This window comes from Ceratotherium simum, chromosome 4 (genome assembly GCF_057802395.1).
Source record: "Ceratotherium simum simum isolate JZ-2026a chromosome 4, ASM5780239v1, whole genome shotgun sequence".
NCBI classification, from domain to species: Eukaryota; Metazoa; Chordata; class Mammalia; order Perissodactyla; family Rhinocerotidae; genus Ceratotherium; species Ceratotherium simum.
Genome location: NC_141903.1, coordinates 42,942,234 through 42,964,238, shown reverse-complemented (window position 1 = coordinate 42,964,238; position 22,005 = coordinate 42,942,234). Strand labels below are relative to the sequence as shown.

The 22,005-nt window shown below is 53.4% G+C and overlaps 2 protein-coding genes across 2 annotated transcripts; both read left to right on the top strand.

Annotated features, from left to right (window-relative positions):
- The first annotated feature begins 4,782 nt into the window (after window positions 1-4,782).
- On the top strand, window positions 4,783-6,863 carry CSF2 (colony stimulating factor 2). The gene is made up of 4 exons (XM_004420227.3): window positions 4,783-4,941; window positions 5,042-5,083; window positions 5,822-5,947; window positions 6,729-6,863. The coding sequence occupies exons 1-4, from the start codon at window positions 4,783-4,785 to the stop codon at window positions 6,834-6,836; spliced, it is 435 nt and encodes a 144-aa protein (XP_004420284.1). The 3' UTR covers window positions 6,837-6,863.
- A 1,791-nt stretch (window positions 6,864-8,654) lies between these two features.
- On the top strand, window positions 8,655-10,444 carry LOC147917275 (uncharacterized). Its single transcript, XM_087430305.1, has 4 exons — window positions 8,655-8,807; window positions 8,886-8,918; window positions 9,333-9,473; window positions 10,255-10,444. The coding sequence occupies exons 1-4, from the start codon at window positions 8,655-8,657 to the stop codon at window positions 10,381-10,383; spliced, it is 456 nt and encodes a 151-aa protein (XP_087286431.1). The 3' UTR covers window positions 10,384-10,444.
- The last annotated feature ends 11,561 nt before the right edge of the window (window positions 10,445-22,005 follow it).

Below are 22,005 nucleotides of genomic sequence, written 5' to 3'. Positions count from 1 at the left end.
GTCTTCCTGGAGGTTCCCTGGCTCTCAAACTTGCCACATCCAGTTCAGCCTGGACTGACCCCCCAAACCTCTCTGCTACTTTGGATCTCCCCCATCGCAGCAAATGGCCTGCTGTCTGCCCAGCTGCCTGAGCCAGAACTCCGAGTGTCAGAGACTCCTCACTCACCTCCTGCCCCAAACCCACACATCTGAGGGCCCTCAAGGCCTTCTCTTAACTTGTTTCACTCTCATTTCATGACTGCCCCCTCCTGGCTGTTAATTCTCTGTGCACATCTTGGTTGGTACCCTCAACACTGTGCCTATGAGCCTGGGCCTCATCCTCCCTGTCCCCCAGCCCACGTGACCACAAGATGTGAGCTCTGAGTGAAGGGGGCTGTGAGGTCCGGCACACGTGGTGGGCCCTCTTGAAAGCTTGGCTGGATGGATGCAGAGTCCACACATAGTTGGGGGTCAACCACCTTCAGATCTTCCCAGACCAGTCAGGACTCACCAGTGCCAGGGACTGGCAGTGAGCAGGACTAGAACTAGGGTTTGGCCTGGACAGCCTGACCTTTTTGAGGTACACCTCTGGGGACCTAGACAGAGGAGATGGAGGAGGGGTCAGCCTGGAGCAGTGACCACAAAGGCCAGAGATGTTGCTTCATGTATCTGGTGTGGCCTGGAATGACCAGGACCCCCTCTCAGGGAAGGATGAGCCACTCATGGTGCTGTCCCTGTACCGGGGTCTCCCAAGGGTGATGCAGGACCCCAGGAGCCCTGAATCTGGGTGAAGGCTGGGTGCTCCACCTTACAACAGCTGTCCAGAAAGATGCTATGTGGGGCTGGGGCTGGGCAAGAGGCAGCTATCCCTGAAAATTCCAGCAAGGCTGAGTCCTCTGACAGGTTTGGGCTTCAGAAACCTCCCAAAGTAGTGGCGAGAGCGGAGGAAAGGTTGAAACATTGCCTCCTCCCTGGGAGGATTCCCCTACAAAGTTTTCTGGGACAGGCAACAATTACCTCTGTGAGGCAACGATAATTAAACCCATTGAACAGATGGAGGAGCTGAGGCCCAGGGAGGAGGGACTTTCTCAGGTTACCCAGGGATCAGTGGTGGAGAGCCCAGACCTGAGCTGGAGACACAGAGATGTCTGGATGGTAGGCTCTGCTGGAGAAATTCTGCCTTCGGCCCCCAGGGCTTCCCTGGGATAGTCACAGGCCACTCCAACTTCCCTGCCAGCACCTGGAGGCATCTCCCTTTACAGCCGCCCTGAGGGGGACATGCCCCCGCTGGTCTAGCCAGGTGACCAGCTTTTCCTGGCTTTCCAACTGAGATAGTAGAAGACATCAGGGGAGCAGGAACGGTTATGGGTTCAAATCCTGCCTCTGCCATTACTGATTATGTGGACTGGGCGGGCCATTGGTCTCCTGGGCCTCAGGTCCCCAGGGAAGATAAGGACGCCCCCCACCGAGGGGTGGCAGGCCCAGGGAAGGGTGAGATGAGCTGAGACGCCCATGCAGAGGTCACATGGGCTGCGCGGCACTCGGAGGCCCGTTTCCTTCTCCCATGATGACTTCCTCCGTGATAAGGATCTGGTGTGGCCACAAGCCCCTGTTTCTTCCAGAACCTGTGGGAGGGACACTCAAAGGAAACCTCTTCCAGAGGGTTTTCTCCTGGCCATGTGGGAAGGGGGCCAAAGAGGAGTCACACTGCCCATCATGGTCCTCGCCCCCACCCTCCCACAGTCCCACTGGGGCCCCTGAGTCAGCACGCTGCTGGATGCTGTTGCTGCCACTTTCCATGCGGTGCAATCTAGGAATGCCTGCCCATGTCATGGCCTCAGCCCTGATGTCATCTTTCCAGAAGTAAGATGTGTGGCTGACCACGAAACTCATTGCCAAACCCGTGGACTGCTGTCCCTTGCATGCTACCTTTGGCGCCCATAGCCACACCGCTGGCATGGACCTCTCCCTGCGGCTCCTGCTTTCCTGCTCTCCTAGTGCCCTTGGCTACTGGAGAGTCTCTTGCCCAGCTATCATGCCCCTGGCCCTTAAGCACCACTGTTCTGGCCCTCAGCCTTGTGGCCTTAGCGATTGCATAGACGTGGACCACTCCCATGTCTGTCTCCTGTGCATGCAGCCTGCAAACCACAGAACCTTCCCATGGGCCCTTAGACCCTGCAGACCCACTCCTTCATCCCCTGGGTCCCCACCTTAGACACCTGGACAGTGGTTCCAACTCTTCTTACACACAAAAGCACACTTTGGGGAGGACGGTGAGTAGATTAATCTTGCTTCTCCATCCATGAGGCTACATAAAGGCAGGACCTTGTCTGTTTTCCATCATCCTTGTATTCCCCTTCCCGCGCAGGGAACCTAGTAGGTTCTCAATAAATATTGAACGAATGTTACCAAGTCCTATCCAGATTCTACCTCCTAGATCTCTTTGGAAACTGCCTCCTCTTTACCACACCTGCTCCTAAAACCCTCTGCCTCTCTGTGCCCCCAAATACTTCCCCCTATCCTGTCCTCCCTCTCCATCCCACAACCTGACTTGCCTACCTGACTCTACTTGCCCCTTCAGCCTGTGCTGGGAGGCAGCATCTCCCAGGAAGCTCTCTGGTCCCCTTGAACCTCCAAACTGGAAGAAGTGGTTCCCTCAGCTCTGAACTTCCCTCATCCCAGCCTGGACCACACAATGGGAGGGTCCACTTCTGTCTGTCTCACAGACCAGACTGAGGGCCTCCAGGGCCAGATGTGAGGGTGAGTGGGAGGGTCCCATCCACCTCCTCCCCAGCACAGGGCCTGGTGCAGATTGGAAAAGTTTGTTGACTAATTGTCTTAGTGTGATGACTCATTTCCAGGAGGAAAGTGACCTTCCATCTCAGAGGGGCCATACCAGCTCTCTGCCTCTCTGGCCACCAACTTAGCCACTGCCTGTGGCCTCCACTCTCTACCACCCAGCCTCCAGGGCACTGTCTGACACAGACCTTCACTCTGTGTGTCATCTGCATCTTAGCCTCCTTGACCCCTTCCTTGGAAGGGGTTGAGCAGAGGCCTTATGGAAAAGGTGGAGGAAGGGCCAGGGCCTGGACATGCCATACTCTTACCCCCAGCCTGGCCACCTAGGAATGTTCCATCAGGCTCAGAAGGGCAGGGCTGACCTCATGGTAGGCCCCAGATCCTGGCAGGCACCCCAGTGGGGTCTGAAGGACTAAGGCCTGGCCTCTCCATGCAAGGGCAGCAACCCTCCCGCCATGCAGTGAAACTTGCCAGGGCTGCAGGCTTGGACCCCGGGACACATGAGTTCTACCTGCTCTCGAGGGCTGTCCACTTAAGCCCAGCAGAATGTCCTCGCTTGTGTCTGACCCCATTATCTAGGCTGAATCAGACTCTGGGGCCCAGAAACAGATCACCTCTATGTGCCCCAAACACTCTCCCCCATCCTGTCCTCCCCATATCAGAGGGGTACCTGCAGAGGCATGGGGGCTCACATGGATGTACCTCATGTAAAACATTCCCCCTTCCTGACACGCCTGTAAGACACAGCCAACCACACTGGCACATAGATACTCAGAAATGTACACATGTGGACCCACACCCCTGTGGCCTTGAAACTCGCAGCAAACACAAACTCGTGCTATCCTTTCCTAACTCCATTGTGAAAATCAAACACTTCTCAGACTCTCAAGAGGCTGTGGCTTTCCCAGAAGCAGTTCCTGTTCCACAGAGAGGCCTCTGGAGCTGGAGGTGGGCTGGGGCAGGGGCCATGTAGGAAATTAAGCCTGGAAGACCTTGTCTGAGACGCTGTTGTCCCCCTGGTGTGGATGCAGCCATAAGCCCTCAGCCAGCCTCTGAAGCTCCTGGTGCCTGCTGGGGGCTGTCGTGCCCTGCAGAGCAAGGCAAGGCTCACATAGCTCAGAGGGAAAAGTCACTCAGCAAGCTGGTGCTGGAATCAGGATTTGAACTCAGGGCCCTAACGCACCCCAGCTGGGAACCCCAACCCACCTCTGCAGCTTGGGCGTTGAATATGGCTGTGTAAACCAGAACTGCTGCTGTCAGATGGAATCTCACCATGAAGGAGCACTGCAATCCTGCTGGCTGGATGTGTGCACGGTTGCCATTCTCTGCTCACAGGGGCTGTAAGGCAGAGGTCCCTGGAGGGGCTGAGCTTGTCGACTGCTCTGCATCCTTGTTGGGAACTGTTGCAGGTCTACGCCATTTGGCTGGAATCTGCCTAGGTGGACAGTGGGCTGAGAGTGAGTGTCCTCCTCACACTCAAATCTCTCACTGTGGCCAGAGGAGAGGGCTCTAGGAGGAGAAGGGGAGTCTGGGGTTGGAACAGACCGCAGGGTGGACACAGCCAGCCCAAAGGCCTCTTGGGATAACAAGCAGGATCCGGGGGAGCCTGGGAATATGAGCTTGATCCAGTGTCTCCCAGGCCCCGCCCCGGCCACTCCAGGCCAGGAAGTCCAAGCTGTGCCCAGAGGCCCCTCAGGGAGGGGGACAGCCTAGGCAGGTCAGACTGCCCAAGGAGGGCTGGAGAGCGCTCAAGTAGGCGGGCGGTGGGCTGCCAATTCTTGGAAGGGCTCATTAATGAAAACCCCCGAGCCTGACCACCTAGGGGAAAGGCTCACCGTTCCCTTGTGTAGCTGATAAGGGCCAGGAGATTCCACAGTTCAGGTAGTTCCCCCGCCTCCCTGGCGTTTTGTGGTCACCATTAATCATTTCCTCTAACTGTGTATATAAGAGCTCCTTTGCCAGTGAGCCCAGTGCTCAGAGAGAAAGGCTAAAGTCCTCAGGAGGATGTGGCTGCAAAACCTGCTTTTCCTGGGCACTGTGGTCTGCAGCATCTCCGCACCCACCCGACAACCCAGCCTTGTCACCCGGCCCTGGCAGCACGTGGATGCCATCAAGGAGGCCCTGAGCCTTCTGAACCACAGTAGTGACACTGCTGCTATGATGGTGAGTGAGGGAGGGAGCATGGGCTGTGCCTGGGACACCTCGCTGGCCCCGATCGGCCCTGCCTATCAGCTTGATAACACAACATTTTCCTTTTCTACAGAATGAAACAGTAGAAGTCGTCTCTGAAATGTTTGACCCCCAGGTAAGATGCTTCTCTCTGACACATCTTCCCAGAGGCCTCTGCCTTAGGGGGTGGCTCCATTTTAGATGGACCCTCACAGGGTTGTCCACTTTCTCTCCAGTCAGCTGGCTGCCAGGAGGGGTGCTCAAGAGGCCACCGGCCTTGCCCGTGTGGCAATCATGTGAGCTCCTTTATTAGCTGAGCAGCCATGTACAGACCTAGCATTCAAGGGGCCTGGGGTGACTAGGGGACAGTTGGGTAAGCGGAAGTTACTTCGTGAGACAGGGGCTGTGGGCATGGGGTACTCACTGTGTGCTGAAAGCAAGCCCTGTGGAGACAGGGTGCTGGCTACAGAGGGGCACGGGGGTGGTTTCAGGAACAAGCCTTGCTCATACAACAGGTCCAGCTGATGTCCCGCTCCGCCCCTCTCTCCCTGAATGGTAGGGGTTAGTGACCTCATTTCCTGGGGGCTGGGACCCTCTTGAGGTGCCAGACCAAGGGAATGTGGCTGTGCTGGCTGAGGGTGGCCTGAGCTGAATAGTGAGGAGGAGTCAGACTCGTGTCTGCAATGGATAGGGAGACAGGGCAGTCTGTGTGACTGGACCTGGCCTGAGACGAGTCAGGAATCATCCTGTGCCCCTCCCAGGCCCTACTTTTGGAGGACAGGGATGAGAACAGAAAAGAATGATGCAGATGGTGTCCTGTGCCCACAGAAGGGCACTTGGCCACTGCTCACTGAGAAACGGACATTTCCCACAGGAGCTGACATGCCTGCAGACTCGCCTGGAGCTGTACAAACAGGGCTTGCGGGGCAGCCTCACCAGGCTCAAGGGCTCCTTGACCATGATGGCCAGCCACTACAAGCAACACTGCCCCCCCACCCCGGTGAGTGCTCACATTTGGGCCCCAAGCGGGAAGGTCTCAGTCTGGGAGAGTAGAGGACTGGGTAGGGAGAGACCTGTGGCTGTGGCTGTTCAGGATCCCAAAGGGTTTCTGTCTGAACAGATTTGTAATGATTAGCTCCTCCAGAGAGGGAGCAGTCCAGCCCATTTTCATCTCTAGGAGTTAAAGCTGTGGAGCTCAGGAGCCTACAGCGCTCCCTAGCGGGAGCTGCTACCACTCTTGTTATTTGTTGTCATTAATGAGGTCAGAAGTGAGGCAAACCCAAGGAAACTCAGGGCCTGCCTAAGGTCCAGAGGAAGTTCTGGGCCCAAGTGCTGCCTCCCGACAGGACTTTCCTCTTGCCCCTTGTGGGTGCTGGACTACTTGGGAGAAAGGATGGGGACATACCTGGAATGGACAAAGGCCCCAAACATTCCTTTCCTGTGGGAAGGGAATGAGGTCTGTGGCCTTGACGCCTGCCCCTTTTGGGATCCTGGAGCCAGCCTCAGCCTGGCCTGGGACCAAAGAGGCAGTTGCCCCAACTGCCCAGCAGACCAGCCTCAGATTGGCACTTTGTCAGGCCTGTGGCCCTGGCAGAGCTGTGTACCCTTTGAGTGGCACATGGGTGGCAACATGTTACCTGAGCCAGGTCAGCAGGCAGACCCCAGAGGGGCCTTCTGGCCTCTGAGATCTAAGAGGCAGCGCAGAAACACGCTGGTGCTTCCCTCACGTTACCCACTCACGTCTGGACTCAAGTTTTCTTTTTCTTTTCTTTTTTTTTAAGGAAACTTCCTGTGCAACCCAGATTATCACCTTCAAAAGTTTCAAAGAGAACCTGAAGAAATTTCTGTTTGACATCCCCTTTGACTGCTGGGAGCCAGTCCAGGAGTGAGGCAGGCCGGTCCAGACAGGAGCTAGCCCTGGGAGCTTACTTCACAGATGGCTGCCCTCCCACCCACAAAGAGCCGAAACTCAGGATCTTCACCTTGGAGGGACCACAGGGTGGGCCAGGGCTGTGGAAGACATGGACTTGCTCTGGGCCATGCTGACCTTGATATGGGTGTGGTAGGGGAGTGGGAGATATTTTACACTGGCAGGGATCAGTCATATTTATTTATGTATTTATGTATTTTAATATTTATTTATTTATTTATTTAAGCTCATGCTCCATATTTATTCAAGATGTTTTACTATAATAATAAATTATTAAAAATCTGTTCTTATTTGTGCAGTTTTCCAGTTTGTTTTCAACCATGGGCAAATGCTGGTGGTTCTTTCCTCCCCACAGGGCAGGGAGGGGAGGAAGACTCGAGGTAGGGGAGGGCCTGTGGCAGGTTGGGCACTGTCCAAGGGGCAGTCAGAGCAGAGGGGAAGTGAAAGGCGCCCTGGGTGCAGCATTCTGCACACCAGGACATGCTTCACTGGATGCTCAAGGGCTCCATTCCAGAGAGAGGTTTTCAGGTTCACTTGAAAGTCCAAGGGGGCTGGCCCCGTGGCTTGGTGGTTGAGTGCGCGCGCTCTGATGCTGGTGGCCCGGGGTTCGGATCCCGGGCGCGCACCGAGGCACCACTTCTCCGTCCATCCTGGGGCCGAGTCCCACATGCAGCAACTGGAAGGATGTGCAGCTATGACATACAACTATCTACTGGGGCTTTGGGGGGAAAAAATAAATAAATAAAATCTTAAAAAAAAAAAAAAGAAAGTCCAAGGGACCTGGCCAGCAAGAACCCAGAAGAGGGGCATCGTCCTTCCTGGGCAGGCCTGGGGTTGCTGGGGGTTGGCTGGTCCTGTTGAAGGGGCCCACCCTAGCATCAGGCGAAACACCTGTGCCCCTCAGAGGCGTGGATCCTGTGGCCACACCCTGTCCCTCACATTCAGGGCTTCAACGACTCCTAAAGTGAACCAGCAGATAGACTAGTTGTTCAGGGAAAAAGAAACCAAACCACAGGGGTCAGAGCTCAGCATATTTACCAAACTTTCCCCCAAATGGGTGATCTTAATCTTTGAGAGTCAGAACGTAAGTTCATAGTTTGTTAGTACATGGCTCTAGTGTGGCATTTTCTTGAGCTGATTTTTGTTTTTACATGAAGTTTTGCATCCAATCAGACACTTTCCCCTAAAATCCATGGACTTCAGGCCAAGAAAATAGCAGCTCTCCTGTCTCCTCTAGCTCAGCCAGCTGGCCTGGAGGCCTTTTTCCGGAACCTGTTCCCCTGTGTCCCTCCTGAGGACTGTGAGGGAAGTGGGTGTGTCCCCAGGGTTCAGGTGGGCAGTGGGGCCAGACTTCTCCTTGACGGGTGGGCTTGGGGAAGCTGGCTTGGTGCAGCTTTAGCCCCTGCCTGGCTCTCTCTCCACCCCAGCTGCTCTCTCCGCTCTGGGCAACACCTGAAGACAGAGCCTGTCCTGGCCAAAGACCTGCCCACACACAGGCAGAAGGGTCATGACTCAAGATGTGATTATGAATCAAAATTCTTAGACAAGCCTGAATTTCAGCAAAGACAAGAATCCATGAAGTGTGCTGTGGTCATAGAAAATGCATGAAAAGCACATCTTGCCCAGCGATAAGGTCCTCTCTCTCTTCCACGTAAGCCAGTGATGACTGATAAGAGATTTAGCATTTCCTTAGACTCACATATATAGGTACCCCCTCCACAGAAATGCTGCCAAGCCCAGGGCTCGGATCAGCTTGGAGCCACCCTCAAGTCATACCATGTACCTGTACGTGCTCCTGGCTTGTGTGCTCTGGGGCTTGGAAAGCCACTCCACCCCGATGAAGATAGCCGGTGTGTCTCCCTACGACAATCACACAGCAGTCTGTGCTGAGATTCAGAAAGAACTTTCAGCTGACGACATTATATACAACGTAAGTCTGGGTCTTCATCAAACATCACTTTGCTCTCAGTGGCCCTTTGTGCTTCTGACCAACTTTTCCTGCTTCCAGGGTTCCTTCAAAAGACCCCAGAACACCAGTGAGGTAAGGAGGAGTCACCCCATGGACCTTTCCGACCACGTTTGAAAGGGATCACCCCAGTTGGCACCCAGGGCAGAGATAAGAACAAAAGACATTGTAGCGAGAATTCTGGGGAGAAAGCTGAGAGTTTGAGGATGGAGCCTCCAGCTCAGCCAACAGACGAACCAGTGGCCAGGTCCTAGGCTCTGCCAGGCTCTTTGATTGCCGTTCCAGAGCAGCCTTGGGCCTGAGGAGAGACCAGACACCCACTGCACGGCTCGTAGGACCCACAGGTCTCCTGTGGGAAAACCAGGGTAGGGCCTGAATTTGAGTCCAGGGCTCCATCTGGCCAGGGTGACCAGGGATGGATGAGGTTGGGGGTCAGCTGGCACCCTGCTGTGCACCACCACCATCCCAGTGCCCCCAACCCTGTTTCAGGAGCCTTGCTATGGGGAGTTTACAAAGGATTTCATCTCCACCCTGAAGGAACTCCTTACGAAATATAAAAAGCATGACCCTCATATTCAAAAGGTTTATAAGGACATGGAAGTACTCACCAGAATCTGCCCAAAGCTGAAAGTAAGTTGCTGTTTGGTCTTAAGGGAACCTGAGACATCATTTCTCTTGCCACCACAGCCAGGGGCTCAGCGGGGCAAAAGGCTTCTTATGGCGCCCACTTGCCGCATGTGAGGTACTACTTTCTGATCCAAAAAAAGTCTACTCACTGACAGGGGTTGGGGCTTAGGGGAGTGGAGATTCAGGGGTCATTCTGGAGGTTTCTGTCGTGCCCTCTGCCAAGCCCTCATGCACAGAGGTCAGCGTGGAGCATGTCTGAGACAGGTCAGAGTGGGGCTGGGTCAGGGACTCAGCCTGGGGAGAGAGAAGACCACTCGTGTCAACCCTAGTGGGGTGGCCAGGCCAAGCTGGCTCTGGTTTGCCCTGCCCTTGGGGCCCCTTCTGGACTGATGAGCTCCACTGGGAGCCCACGATGTGGGGATGGGCAGTGGTTTAGGGGGCATGTGGTGGGGAAATGATGGAGGAGCTCCTCTCCCTGCCCACTGCTTACACAGTCGCCTATGTGCTCCCTCCCTGTTCGTCCTCGTGTCCCTGTCCTAGGCAGCCGGGGGACCTGCCCACACCCTGCTGGCTGTCTCCCCAAGGCTATGGACGGTACTCAGACCCCGGGCTCCACCATCACCAGACAGCCCCCAGTGCCCTCCCTAAGACAGATGCGGAGGGCCTGCCCGAGTTACCTCCTTGGGGATGGGGGCTTACAGCACCCTTGTGGCTGGGAGAACAGAGTTTGCCTTTATTTTTTTTTTTGCGAAGAAGATGATTTAAACATGTATTTCCTATTTAGCCAACAGAACCACCCAAGAACTGTACTACTGAGAAAAGTAATTTCTCGCAGTTCAAGGAAGCCTTACAGAGTGTTGTCATATCCATAGAAGGATGGAAATCATGTAAAAGGATCAAGGGCAGCCTCTGAGACCCTGTCCTCTCACGGGAGCCTGGTGCACGTGCTTAGAGCTGCAGGACATGGGATTGGAGGAGCCTCAGGAACAATTTACAGTGGGGAGGGTGGGAGTTGCTGGCCCTGGGCCGGCAGGCGAGGCTGTGGGGGGGTCATGGGGAGGGGTGAGCTTGAGGAAATATGTCTGTAACTGATACATCAGCACCTGCCGCTTCAATAAAGCCGGGGTATGGAAATACTGGTGAGTGTGAATCATGATAGCGTCCAGTCTCCCTGGGGACTTGATAGACTGGAAGGGGCAGCGGGATGGGGTTGATGGCCCCATAACCAGGGCTCCTGACCTGGAGGGCCAGGGGTCTCTCAGGAGAAGAGGCCCAGGAGGGCAAGTGGGAACCCCACCTCATCTGACCCTCTGCTGCACCTCCAGTGCCATTGGACACACAGCAGAGGCTCCATCAATGTCTGTGCAGCATGTTTCTATCCCCCCTTCTCCCTGTTCCCTTCAGAACTCAAATCAGATCGTTTCCCAGACCCCCCTCCCCAGCCTCAGTCAGCACCCATCCACCCCCAGATCAAGGGCCACCACTTGAGGCCCTCCCTCCCTTGGTGTCTACTACAGCTCCGAGGGAGCTCTAAGTCTAATCATCCTCACCCCTCGAGGGCTCAGTGTGGCCATGGAAGGGTCAGCCCTAGTAAATGGCTCAGGGAATGGGGGCTTTCAGGCTACTCACAGAGGACTGGGCACAGTGGGGGACCTTGACCAGGTGGGGGGCCCACAGAGGCCAGGGACATCTCCAAACCTCCAGCTTCCTCTAGACCAGCAAAGAGCTATCTAATTGCAAAGTAAAGCCCTCACCTGGCCTGTAAAGCCCCTCACAACACTCTCCAGTGTCTCCTTGGCATAACAGCCCCCTCCCCAACTACTAATGCTCTCATACCCCCAGACCACGGGGCCCTGTCTGTAGTGAATCTGCCAGTCGCTCAGGTCCTGAAGTGCTGCCAGACTGGGCTACCAAGCTCTGACCCCTCTACCCTCAATTCTAACCCTAACTCTAATCATTTGAATAGTTTATTGGAGGTGACTGGGATTACCTCACAATCTAAACAGCCTCCTGTAATCCAAACCTCTCAAATCCTGAGCTCCTCCACCAAACCAGGAAAAATAAAGATCTATTGTTCTGGAATATAATTAGGTATCAAACTGCAACCTCAAATTGGCTGATGCCAGACCTGTAGGGAGTCTGCAGCTTCTACCCATTGACAGACCTTGCCCAGATGTAAAGCTTCAGATTGCGCTGCAGCCAGTACACAGACCCAGCATAGCCCTGCCCACCCTCATCCCTTGCCCTAGAATTCCCAGGCCACTCCCTGCTCATCTCCACCTTGAGGGGCCACATCAGGGTGGAGGTCAGCAAAGTGACAGAGTGAAGTTGCCAAACTATCTCAGAACATGGAGGGTGGCCCTGTGACTCAGGTTCGGGTGTCAAGGCTAGCGTGGGGCCAAGGGCCATGGGTGGTTTCAGCCTTGAGAGCCTACGGTCCAGTCCCCAGAGGCTGTGAGCTCCTGTCCCTTGGGCACATCACACGGGTGCTCAGGGTTCCAAGGCCACTCCTCCGTGACTAGCAGTAGAGTTTGCAGGGTGCATGGCAGGATGGGGTTGCTGAGACCGCTGGCAGGAAGACCTGTCACTTCACTGCCCCAGCTTCTTCTTAGCCTGAGGCAGCTAACGGTAGAGGGTTGCGGATGTACTTACATGTACATCCTTGTCATCTCATTGCCGTGTTCAGGACAGCAGGGTGTGCACGAGCCTGGCCTGCCAGTTTGCTGTGTGACCTTGAACAGGTGCCTAAGTCTCTCAGCCACAGAGTTCGCAAAGGACTGTAGCCCCAGAGGCCGAACCACAGCCTATGTTCAGCGTCTTAGTCAAGCTAGAGGGCCTCAGAGCATCTGGCTCCACTCTAGGGAAAGAAGGTGACAGAGAGACTCTGGTGCCTTTCCTGGGAAACAGGAAAGTTGGGAAGGATATAGGTGGAAATGTGGCTGTACCACAGGGAGTAGCTGCCCTTATCACCCTGACAGACTTAAGCCCTGGTCAAGGTCACCAAACAGCCACCCATGAGAAGACCCTACAGTGAGGGCCACTTGGGTTTTCCCCATGCCCTAGTTTTCCCTCCAATTAGGTTCAGATCAAGACAGCGGTCCTGGGGAGGCTGCTGGGGGCTGGAACCAGGTAGGAGGGCCATGTGGGTCTGAACCGGCACTACTCCCTCGGGATCTAAAGGGAGGCTGGCACCCCATTGGAAGGCCGGAGCTCTGGGCTAGACACCTGGGCACAAGAGGCATGGCCCTGACCCCTAATTGGCTAGGGCTGGCACTGGGCACCCCCTTTCCCTAGGAGGCTAGAAAAAAGGTCCAAATTATATCCCTCCCTAGGAGATAACCATGGGCAGGCCCGCCTTGACCCTGAGGACACACTCTTGGCTTTGCTAGGCCCATCTCTAGATCAGGAGGGTGAGCAGGGCTGGGCGGTCTGAGGAGAGGCTCATCCATACATACATCCATACATCAGGTCCCAGGGGCCTCCAGGGACCACCTCAACTCTCTATCACATTCTGCCTCCCAGGGGCCCCATCCCCCTCAGAAATAGTAGTATCAAGGTTGTAACCAGGAATCTAAGACATGCACTAGAGTAGCAGTGCAGCCTGCTCTTATATGCTAGGCCTTGAGAACTGGAACAGCCCTGCTGGCAGCCACATGGCAGTCTCTGTCACAGGCCATAGTGTGGCCACATCTGTTGACTTAGCATTCACGTTCAGGGAGATCACACAGGAGGAAGGAAGCATCATCCACAGAAATAGCCAATCTGTCAGTCCATGAAATAAAATGAAGCAAATATGAGGCAAAGCGCCTGTGAAAGGTCCAGAATGGCACCAGTGTTGGGATGACCCCATGTGGGCCAAGGGCTGGAAGGGAATTAGGATGATGACTTGGGTGCTTGGGCGGCAGGTGAGTTTTCTCCTTGGTTTTCTACCCTGTGATGGCTGTAAATGTGGCCATGGCTGGATCTGAGGAGAAAGGCTGAGTGCCAAGGTCAGCAGGCATCAGATGGCCCCCTTGCGTATAGAAAATTTGCATCCTCAGTGTCCCCAGCTAAATGGGGTCCTAGGTGGTGGCTTGCATTGCATTGACTGATTCCCCAAGTCAGTTGTTCAGCCAAAATGCTGGTGATTAGCTTACAGTGGGGGCTGCTCCCCTCAAAGACCAGAGCACTGGTACCCTCTTTCTGAGATAGCATGGACAGCAGAAGAGGCCTGTCTGCTCTTCCTCGGCAGGCACGACAGCTCTCAGTGTGGGCCTGGAGGTTGCAAGGTGCTGTCTGGGCATCCCCAACTAACCTCACAACTGTCCTGTGCAAGGAGTCACAGATGGGGGCTACACATCTGACCTGCGCTACACAGCCCCGAGTGGGCAGAACTGGCCCTGGAAAACAGGTGTGCCGTGTTCCTGAGTCCTTACTCCTCTTGCTTCCTGGCTGCCTGTGCATGTATGTGCTTGGGAATTCAAGGTATGATCGGAAGTGGAGGGCAGGGGCTGCATGGACCAGGCACATACTGTGTCAACCTGGACTTCTGAGCAGCTGCTGTCTGTGTTGAAGGAACACAGCTGGTCATTCTGGATCCAGCAGCTCCCGCTCTGGACCCTCCCGCCTTGTTACACAGGCTTTACAAATAAGAAATCCAGCACATAGGTCTCTCTCGGGCCTCGCTTTTCTTATCTGTGAAGTGGGGTTGTGGCAGGGACAGAAAGACCCCAGTCCCAGACCAGCCTGCCCTGACACAAGGAGGCCCAGACAGACGAAGAGCCCTGCTGCCCTGAGGCCTGGGGCAGAGCCAAGAGTGCCCTGACGCCAGCCCTGTTCCTCTGAGGAGAGAGGAGGCCAGAATGCTCATGGCATCCAGGTCTGCAGAGCAGGTCAGAGCAGGGTCAGCCCCCAGGATGGGAGCTGGGGATGAGGAGGGGGCATCTCACCTGCTGTCAGGGCTGGAGGCTCCCCACTACCAAGGCCCAGAGAGGCCTGGGACTTCCTCAGGACAACACAGGAGGTGAGCTAGACAGAATCCTCAGGGCTGGCCCTGCAGAAGCCCCTTCCTGGGCTCTCAGAAGGCTGCTGGGCACGGACTCGCCCTCAGACATGGCTGACCAATTTCCCTCCTGTGAGGAGACCCTGAGCTATGGCTGCCAGGAAAGATGCAGCTTCACAAGTTATTTTTCATTGCGGTTTGAGATAAGAGCAGCGAAACAGTTTTATGTTGCTGCCACTGATGTTATCTCTGGCCCAGACCAGCTCTTTCAACCTGAGAGATGATTAATTGAAAAACCTTGCTCCCTTTTCTTTTTCTCAACTTCAAAGGAAGATCACACAAACTCCCCAGGTTCTACCCTCAAACACACCTCCTGGGCCCTCACCCTAGGGGAAAGTTGGCATTTCCTTTAAGATCTGTGGTTCTTCTGGAGGCGGGGAAAAACCTTTTAAAAAATTATTTTATTTTTATTTGTTGAGTTATTGTACAATAAAGTACACAAATCTTAAGTGTACAGTTCAGTGAATTTTTATATCCAGCACCCAGAGCTGGATATAGAACATTTTCTGGCACCCCCAAGGGCTTCCTATGCTTTCTCCCTCTTAGTCAGTATCCACCCCCCTAAGTATAGCCACCATTCCAACTTCTCACCATAAATTCGTTTAGGCCATTCTTGAACTTCATTCAAGTGGAATCATAGACTGTGCTCTCTTCTACGTTTGACTTCTTTTGTTCAACACTATGTCTGTGCAATTCTTTCTATTTGTTACATGTAGTTGTTGTCTGTCCTTTTTTGTTCCTGTGTAGTATTCCATTGTGTCCCACAAGGTATTCCCCCATTCTACTGCTGATGGATATTTTAGCTCTTTCTGCTTTTTGGCTAATATTAATAAGGCTACTATGGACATTCTTATACTGTTATTTTGGTGACCCTATGTAGGCATTGTTGTTGGAAATGCTCGGAATGGTGTAGAATCACTGGGTCATAGGATATACGTATTTTAAAGATTTTATTTATTTTACTTTTTCCCCCCAAAGCCCCAGTAGATAGTTGTATGTCATAGCTGCACATCCTTCTAGTTGCTGTATGTGGGACTCGGCCTCAGGATGGACGGAGAAGTGGTGCCTCGATGCGCACCCGGGATCCGAACCCGGGCCACCAGCATTGCAGCGCGCGCACTTAACCACCAAGCCACAGGGCCGGCCCAGGATATACGTATTTTAGATTTAGTAAGTACTGCCAAATATTTTTCCAAGGAAAACTCTTTTATAAACAACACTGCTGTTGCTGCTTGTCCATCAGATACTAGATCTTTTCCTCCCTTCACATGATCTGAAGCTGCTTCCCAAATGTTCTCGTGACTATTGGAAATTCTTCTCTATATTGTTCAGTCTTGCCCAACTGTACTCCTTCTGACAAGCCAGTTGTGGGGAAATAAAACCTAGATCTGACTAAGCCTGGGCCGAGGTCAGCCCTTGCTCACAGGGCCATGGGGCCTGCTCTGGGGGGCTCGGCTTGGGCAGGCTGCAGTGAAGCACGCTCATGGATAAGAGCAGAACTTAGTTTATTACTCACCAGTTCCCTGCACTGCCACGACTGCAGAGGGGCTGCCTCCACCTCCAGTGTTGCCTTTTTGGGGGAGTTAGCTCCAGAAGGGCCCGGTCTGACAAAGGTGTGGACGGTTTTAATGTCTTGCCAGCACATTGTGGAGTGTAGCCCTTTGTCCACACGTCTCTGGTCCCAAAGCCTCTGGGAGGCCCTGAGGAAACTGTTGTGCCACCATCCTAGTGGAGAGACCAGGCCAAGGAGCTCAGGCCTGGGTAGAGTCCTAGGCTCCTCTTGGGGTCTCAGGCCCCTAGTCAGGCCCCCACCACGTACAGGGACTTTCATTTCCCTGGCCCCTTTCAAATCTGCCCACTTCTCCCTGTCCTACAGCCTTGCCCTGGCCCAGCCCACCTCTCCACACAGAGGACCACCTCTAATGCCCCATGGGCACTTGTTCCTCCTGCTTCTTTCACCGTGGCAGCTGGATGGATTCATGCACCCGCTAATTCATTCAACAAACATTTCCTGAGTGCTTACAAAGTATCAGGAACTGTGCCAAGCTCTGGAGGAACCCCACCCTCGAGGTGCTACATTTTAGGGGATTAATCTGGCTGTGTCCCACATGTGCTGCCTGCTGGCTCAGTGTGAACTCCAAGCCCTTTGGTCTTGCCTAAGACCTTGCCTTGCCACTCTGGCCCCCATGGCCCCTGCAAACCCCTCCAGCCTCACTACTCACAGTCTGTCTCCCTCACAGCAGCCCTGGGTCCCAGGAATGCAAACCGGCGAAAGCTTTCCTACCATCCTCGGGCCCTGTGACTGGAATGCACCCAGGCCAAGTGGCTGACATTTCCCCCTGCAACGGGGTAGGCTAGTGTCCAGTGGGTGGCAGGCAGGTCCTCTACTGGGGCATCCTCCTCCTCAACACTTACTCTAGGTGAGTAAGTGTTGCCTGCCCACCTGCTGGGTCTCAGGAGTATACTATCATCTTCCCCTCAGTAGACTGTGGGGTCTTTGCTCTGAACTACTGCTCTATCCCCCTGCTCTGGGGAGGACCCCTCACTGCATAGGTGCCAGCAGTGGCTATGTTCCAGGGTCTAATGAAAGTGAACCTCTTCTCACCTCTCACCAATTAAAAGAAATGCACATGGGTTTTATGAAAGTCAGGATGGAAAGGCAGCATGAATTTCCCAAAGTTTAGAAAATGCTCTGTGGGGCAAAGATCAGCACCAGGCTATAAGGTACTCAATACACAGCCAGGAATGTTGTTATCATTATCCTTATCAACAACAGCATCTGAGAGGTGAGCCAAGAGGATGACCTCGGGCCACTGAGGAGCCAGGGGACCAACATTAGCACAGCTGGCTGCTCCCTTTCCCACTTAACGGATTTGGGAACTATCTCAAAGGAAGCCGAAGGCAGGGAAGCCCGGCTCTCTGGCAATGTGTCACACTTCCTTCTGCCCAGAGCCTGGGGCAGCCCCCAGCGCTCCTTGGAGGCCCTGGCTCCTGCCCAGGCCTCTCCCACCAGCAGGGCTGGACAAGGGTGGGGTCATTTCAAGTGCTGGGAGGGGATGCCAGGGAAACAGCAACTGCTACTGGAGCTATAGCTTCGAGTCAGAAACTACACAATAACTCATAGTCTCCCCTCGCCCCCACGATCCAGGAAGCTCTCCTTGACTGACCCGCTCGGGCCCCTTCTGCCACCAGGATCTCTCTGGGGCAGTTGCTTTGGGCCCCTCCCAGGCTCTCAACTGAAAGAGAAGCTCTAGCCCTCCCCAGGCCGGGGGCAGGGCTGCACCCAGCACAGATGCACAGAGGGCTATGACTCAGATAGACCCTAACACCCCCTCTCACCAGTCCAACCCCTGGAAATGCACACCGACCAGTGTTTGAGCCCAGGTAGAAATCAGAGGAAGCTGTGAGAGCCTCAGGCCATGCCCTGGGCCACAGTCACACCAAAGGATCCTGTGCCTATGAAGCCCAGGGATAGAGAGACGCAGCATTGGGCTCCATGACTAAACAAAAACCCCAGGCATGGCCATGGGTCTGCATCCCGTAGTTACCATGAACCCCTGTGGTAGGAAGGAGCATCTTTCCTTAGATTTGGCAGTCTGAAGATCCAGGAGTCACAGGCAGACAGACAGAAAACCAGGCCTGTGACAGTGACAGACAAACAGACAGACATGGCTCGGGGCTCCTGACAGTAACAAATGGACAGACAGTGACAGAGTCCCTAGCACTGACAGATAAATTCAGTCAGAGCTTGGAAGGGACAGATGAAGAGACCAGCTGGGGACGGTGGCAATGACAGTTTGACAGACATAGAGGCAGATGGATAGACAGACTTAGAGTCTCTGGCAGGGACAGACAGACATAGCTGCTGCTGTGTTCAGGGTGAAAGGTGGAAGTTCTGTCCTGAGCTCAACCCCAGAGCCTCCTGGAGTTTCTTCTTGGCACTGTGATCAGAAGCTTTGAGGGACTCTTTCTAGGGCCACAATTACCCCTGCCTGGTGATTCCCAGGCCGTCCCTGTTCCCTGGAGCCAGACTTAACAATCAATCCATTCCCCTGTCCCTGCCTCCCCTTCCCAGCCTTGTGGGACAAGGAAAGGCTCTCCATATTGCTCCTGGGGCCACCCATTCACAGTATGGTGGACCTGCTTGTCCTGGAAAATGTCTTCTTAGGGACCACGTTAAGTCCAGACTCTGTGGGCACAGCGGACAGTGCCAGGTGGAGGCTGCAGTCCAGTGCTCTTGTAGTTATCACAGGATGCTTAGCTCCAATTGGCCAGCTTCTTCCTTCACCCCCATGCCCTCCAAGGTCCAGAAACCTGAGAGCCTAAAAGTCCTGGCCAAGGAGAGAGATTCCAGGCCAGGCAAGGATGGGGCAATCAGCCCCTTTCATAAGTAGGGAGACTGAGGCTGACTTGGATATACTCAGCTCTGAGTCTATAGAATCCTAGAACCCCCCAGGAAGGAATGAGACTTTCCTACCTTGAAGGGACCTTTGTGCTGAAACCATGACCAGGCTGCCTGCCTCAGGTTTGATCCCTGGGTGGGAGACTCTGCGACAGAGTCTCAGAGCATGCAGGACTGCTTGTGGAAGGGAAGGAAGGGAAGGAAGCAGGCCTGAATAGAGAGAGAAGCAGGATTCAATGCAGTTAAAACAAAAGTCTCAGCTGACCCAGAGGAGAGTTCTAGAGCTGGGATGGTCCTTCAGAGTTCTCCTAAATTGGGGCGAAGAGATCGAGTCTTTATTCCTTCATGTTGATTACTAACTGGATGTAGGCTGTCCCTAGAAGGAGGTATGACTTTAGGCATGGCAATTGTTTTCAGCCAAGGAAATCTCCTATGAGGGAGGATGCCCGCCAAGAGCTGTCTTCTAGCAGCACTTCTAAGCTGAGGGAATAAGCCCTTGACTCCTGAAGGGTGTTCTGGTAGCACATCATCCCATCCACCACGCTCCCCCCCCGAGCTGTCTGGATCCACTTCTTCATGTAACCACTTGCCATAGGTTCTCCAGGATTCCAGTGCTGTGTTGTTATATGTTTAACAACCGGCTCTCCAAAAAAAATGCCAAACCTTGCTTGGTAACATTTGCAAATTGTCATGGTGTAAATACTCCCACCAGGGTTGATTTGAACCTTCTAATTGTTTAAAAACTGGCTGGCAAAAATTTAGGAATGGGCTCTCACAAGCGATGCTGAGTCAGCTCCAGCACACTAATGATTCTGTTGGGCTTCTCCGGAAGAAAACTTGGAAGAGGAAAATTAGTCAAATGAACTATAGCCCCTGCTGTTGTAGCTGATCTCAGGCCCACAATTGTTATCCTCCTCTACTATCTATTCCAGATACGCCCTCACCCTCAGTTAGCACATATGCTCATCCTGGTGGCTTCCCTGGTGGCATGACCCAGTCTCTCATCCTTGAGGGGTCTGATTCCTAGTCTGATTCCATTTTAGCCTGGGATTGCTGCACGTGTCCCTTTACTGACAAAATTAGAGGAGGGATCTCAAAAAGGCACCCAAGTGGATCTCATTGTGTAGCACTGTGTAGCAGTAGCCTTACCTCCTCCTGATGATCAGTCACAGGTACCCCTGCCAAGATGGTGACTACTCTTCTTTTCTGCTGGTCCTTAGACACAAGGAAATTGGTGCCCTGGCAGCAGCTTTGGCTGATAGTTGAATGAGACTCTTACTGTGGTCCCTGATGGAAGTGTTCCCTCCTGGCAAACCAGGATCTCTAAACCCACAGAGCCCAGAGTTGCAGGGACGGGAAGAACAAATTTCCCAAAGTGGGTCACTGGGGATGATGGTAAAAGGGGCCATTACTGTTTCTATCTCTTGGTTCTCAGAGCTTTGTATTATACCTCTTGGGAATGGCTCCATATAAGGGTCTTTGACTCATAGTGAGAAATGTGTCCTGGAGAATGGCTCATTATCCGTGTAAAGTACCACTTCCTACCTGGCCTTCAACAAGCTTTTGCCCAACACTCTATCAGGTTGGCAGCTCCTGGATGGTGCAGTATGTGATATGACCAGCGGACCCTATGGTCACGGACATATTCCTCTGCGTTTTTTTTTGAAAGTGGATCCCTTGGTTTGGGATGATATTATATGAGATCCCATGCTGGTGGATAAAAAACTCTGAAAGTTCTTGGATAGCAGTGTGGCTAAGGCCCTGCAGACAAGAAAGGCAAACTCATACTTGGAATGTGTATTTCTTTTTGTCAAAATGAATCACTGGCCCTTCCAGGGTGTAAGAGGGCCAAGGTAGTCAATTAGCAACCAAGTGGCCTGTTGATCTCCTTGAGGCACAGTATTGTATCTGGAGCTCAGTGTTGGTCTCTGTTGCTGGCAGGCTAGACATTTAAAGTGGCAGTAGCTAGATCAACTGTGTTAAATAAGAGTACATGGTAGGGGCTCACGTGGTGTAGCGGTTAAGTGTATGTGCTCCGCTGAGGCAGGCCAGGGTTCAGATCCCAGGTGCACACTGACGCACCACTTGTCAAGCCATGCTGTGGTGGTGTCCCACATAAAAATGGAGGAAGATGGGCACGGATGTTAGCCCAGGGCCAGTCTTACCTCAGCAAAAAGAGGAGGATTGGTGACAGATGTTAGCTCAGGGCTAATCTTCCTCACCAAAAAAAAAGAGTGCATGGTTTTGGGTTTATGCATAGCCTCCATCCTGGCCGCCATGCCCCTATGTGGGCATTAACATGCAATGTAAAGCTCTTCATACTTCATGTCACTAACATTTGTCCATCACATGCTTCTATCCTAGACTTCCTTGTCCCAGGTCTTCTAGTCTTTCTTGTTTCAGGTCCCTGACCAGCCAGCCAAGCCATTTGCCACTGCTCATGAGTCCCTATATATATTTTAACTTCAGACTACCTCTCTACACAAAGTCAATGGCCAGGTGTACTTGAAGCTTAGCCCATTGGATTCTTCCTCACTATTATCTTTCAAGGTCAACCCCTGAATGGGACTGTAGTGTAGTTATTAACCATTTTTGGCTTGACCCGAATACTGATCTGATCTATTTGTGAACCAAGTTCGGATTTTTACTTCCTCCATTAGCTGGGGATCACCCATGTAGCCATAGGGGGAGAGGCTCTGGTGCCACAGAGGATGACATGGAGTTCTGGGTTACCTGTTTGTGCAGCTTACTTGTGCCCTCCAATCCTGCTCATACTTGTTTCCAGATGTATAACTTCCATCTGATGACGGGTGGTTGCTAGGCTGCCTGACCTTATGGCTTAGTAGGTCTGACAGAAACCAACTCATCACAAGTAGTTCTAGCTGCGTAGTCACTCGATCAGGCCCTCCACCTCCACTAGGGCTCAGTAGTATAACAGGAGCTATTTTTCAAAAGGTGTATAATTCTCCAGTGCAGATGCTATGGCCTCTCTCCAGAACCCTAGGCACATTACATATTTTCCCACTACTGATACCTTTAAAAATCAGAGTTTGGGGGCCGGCCTGGTGGCATAGCGGTTAAGTGGCATGCTT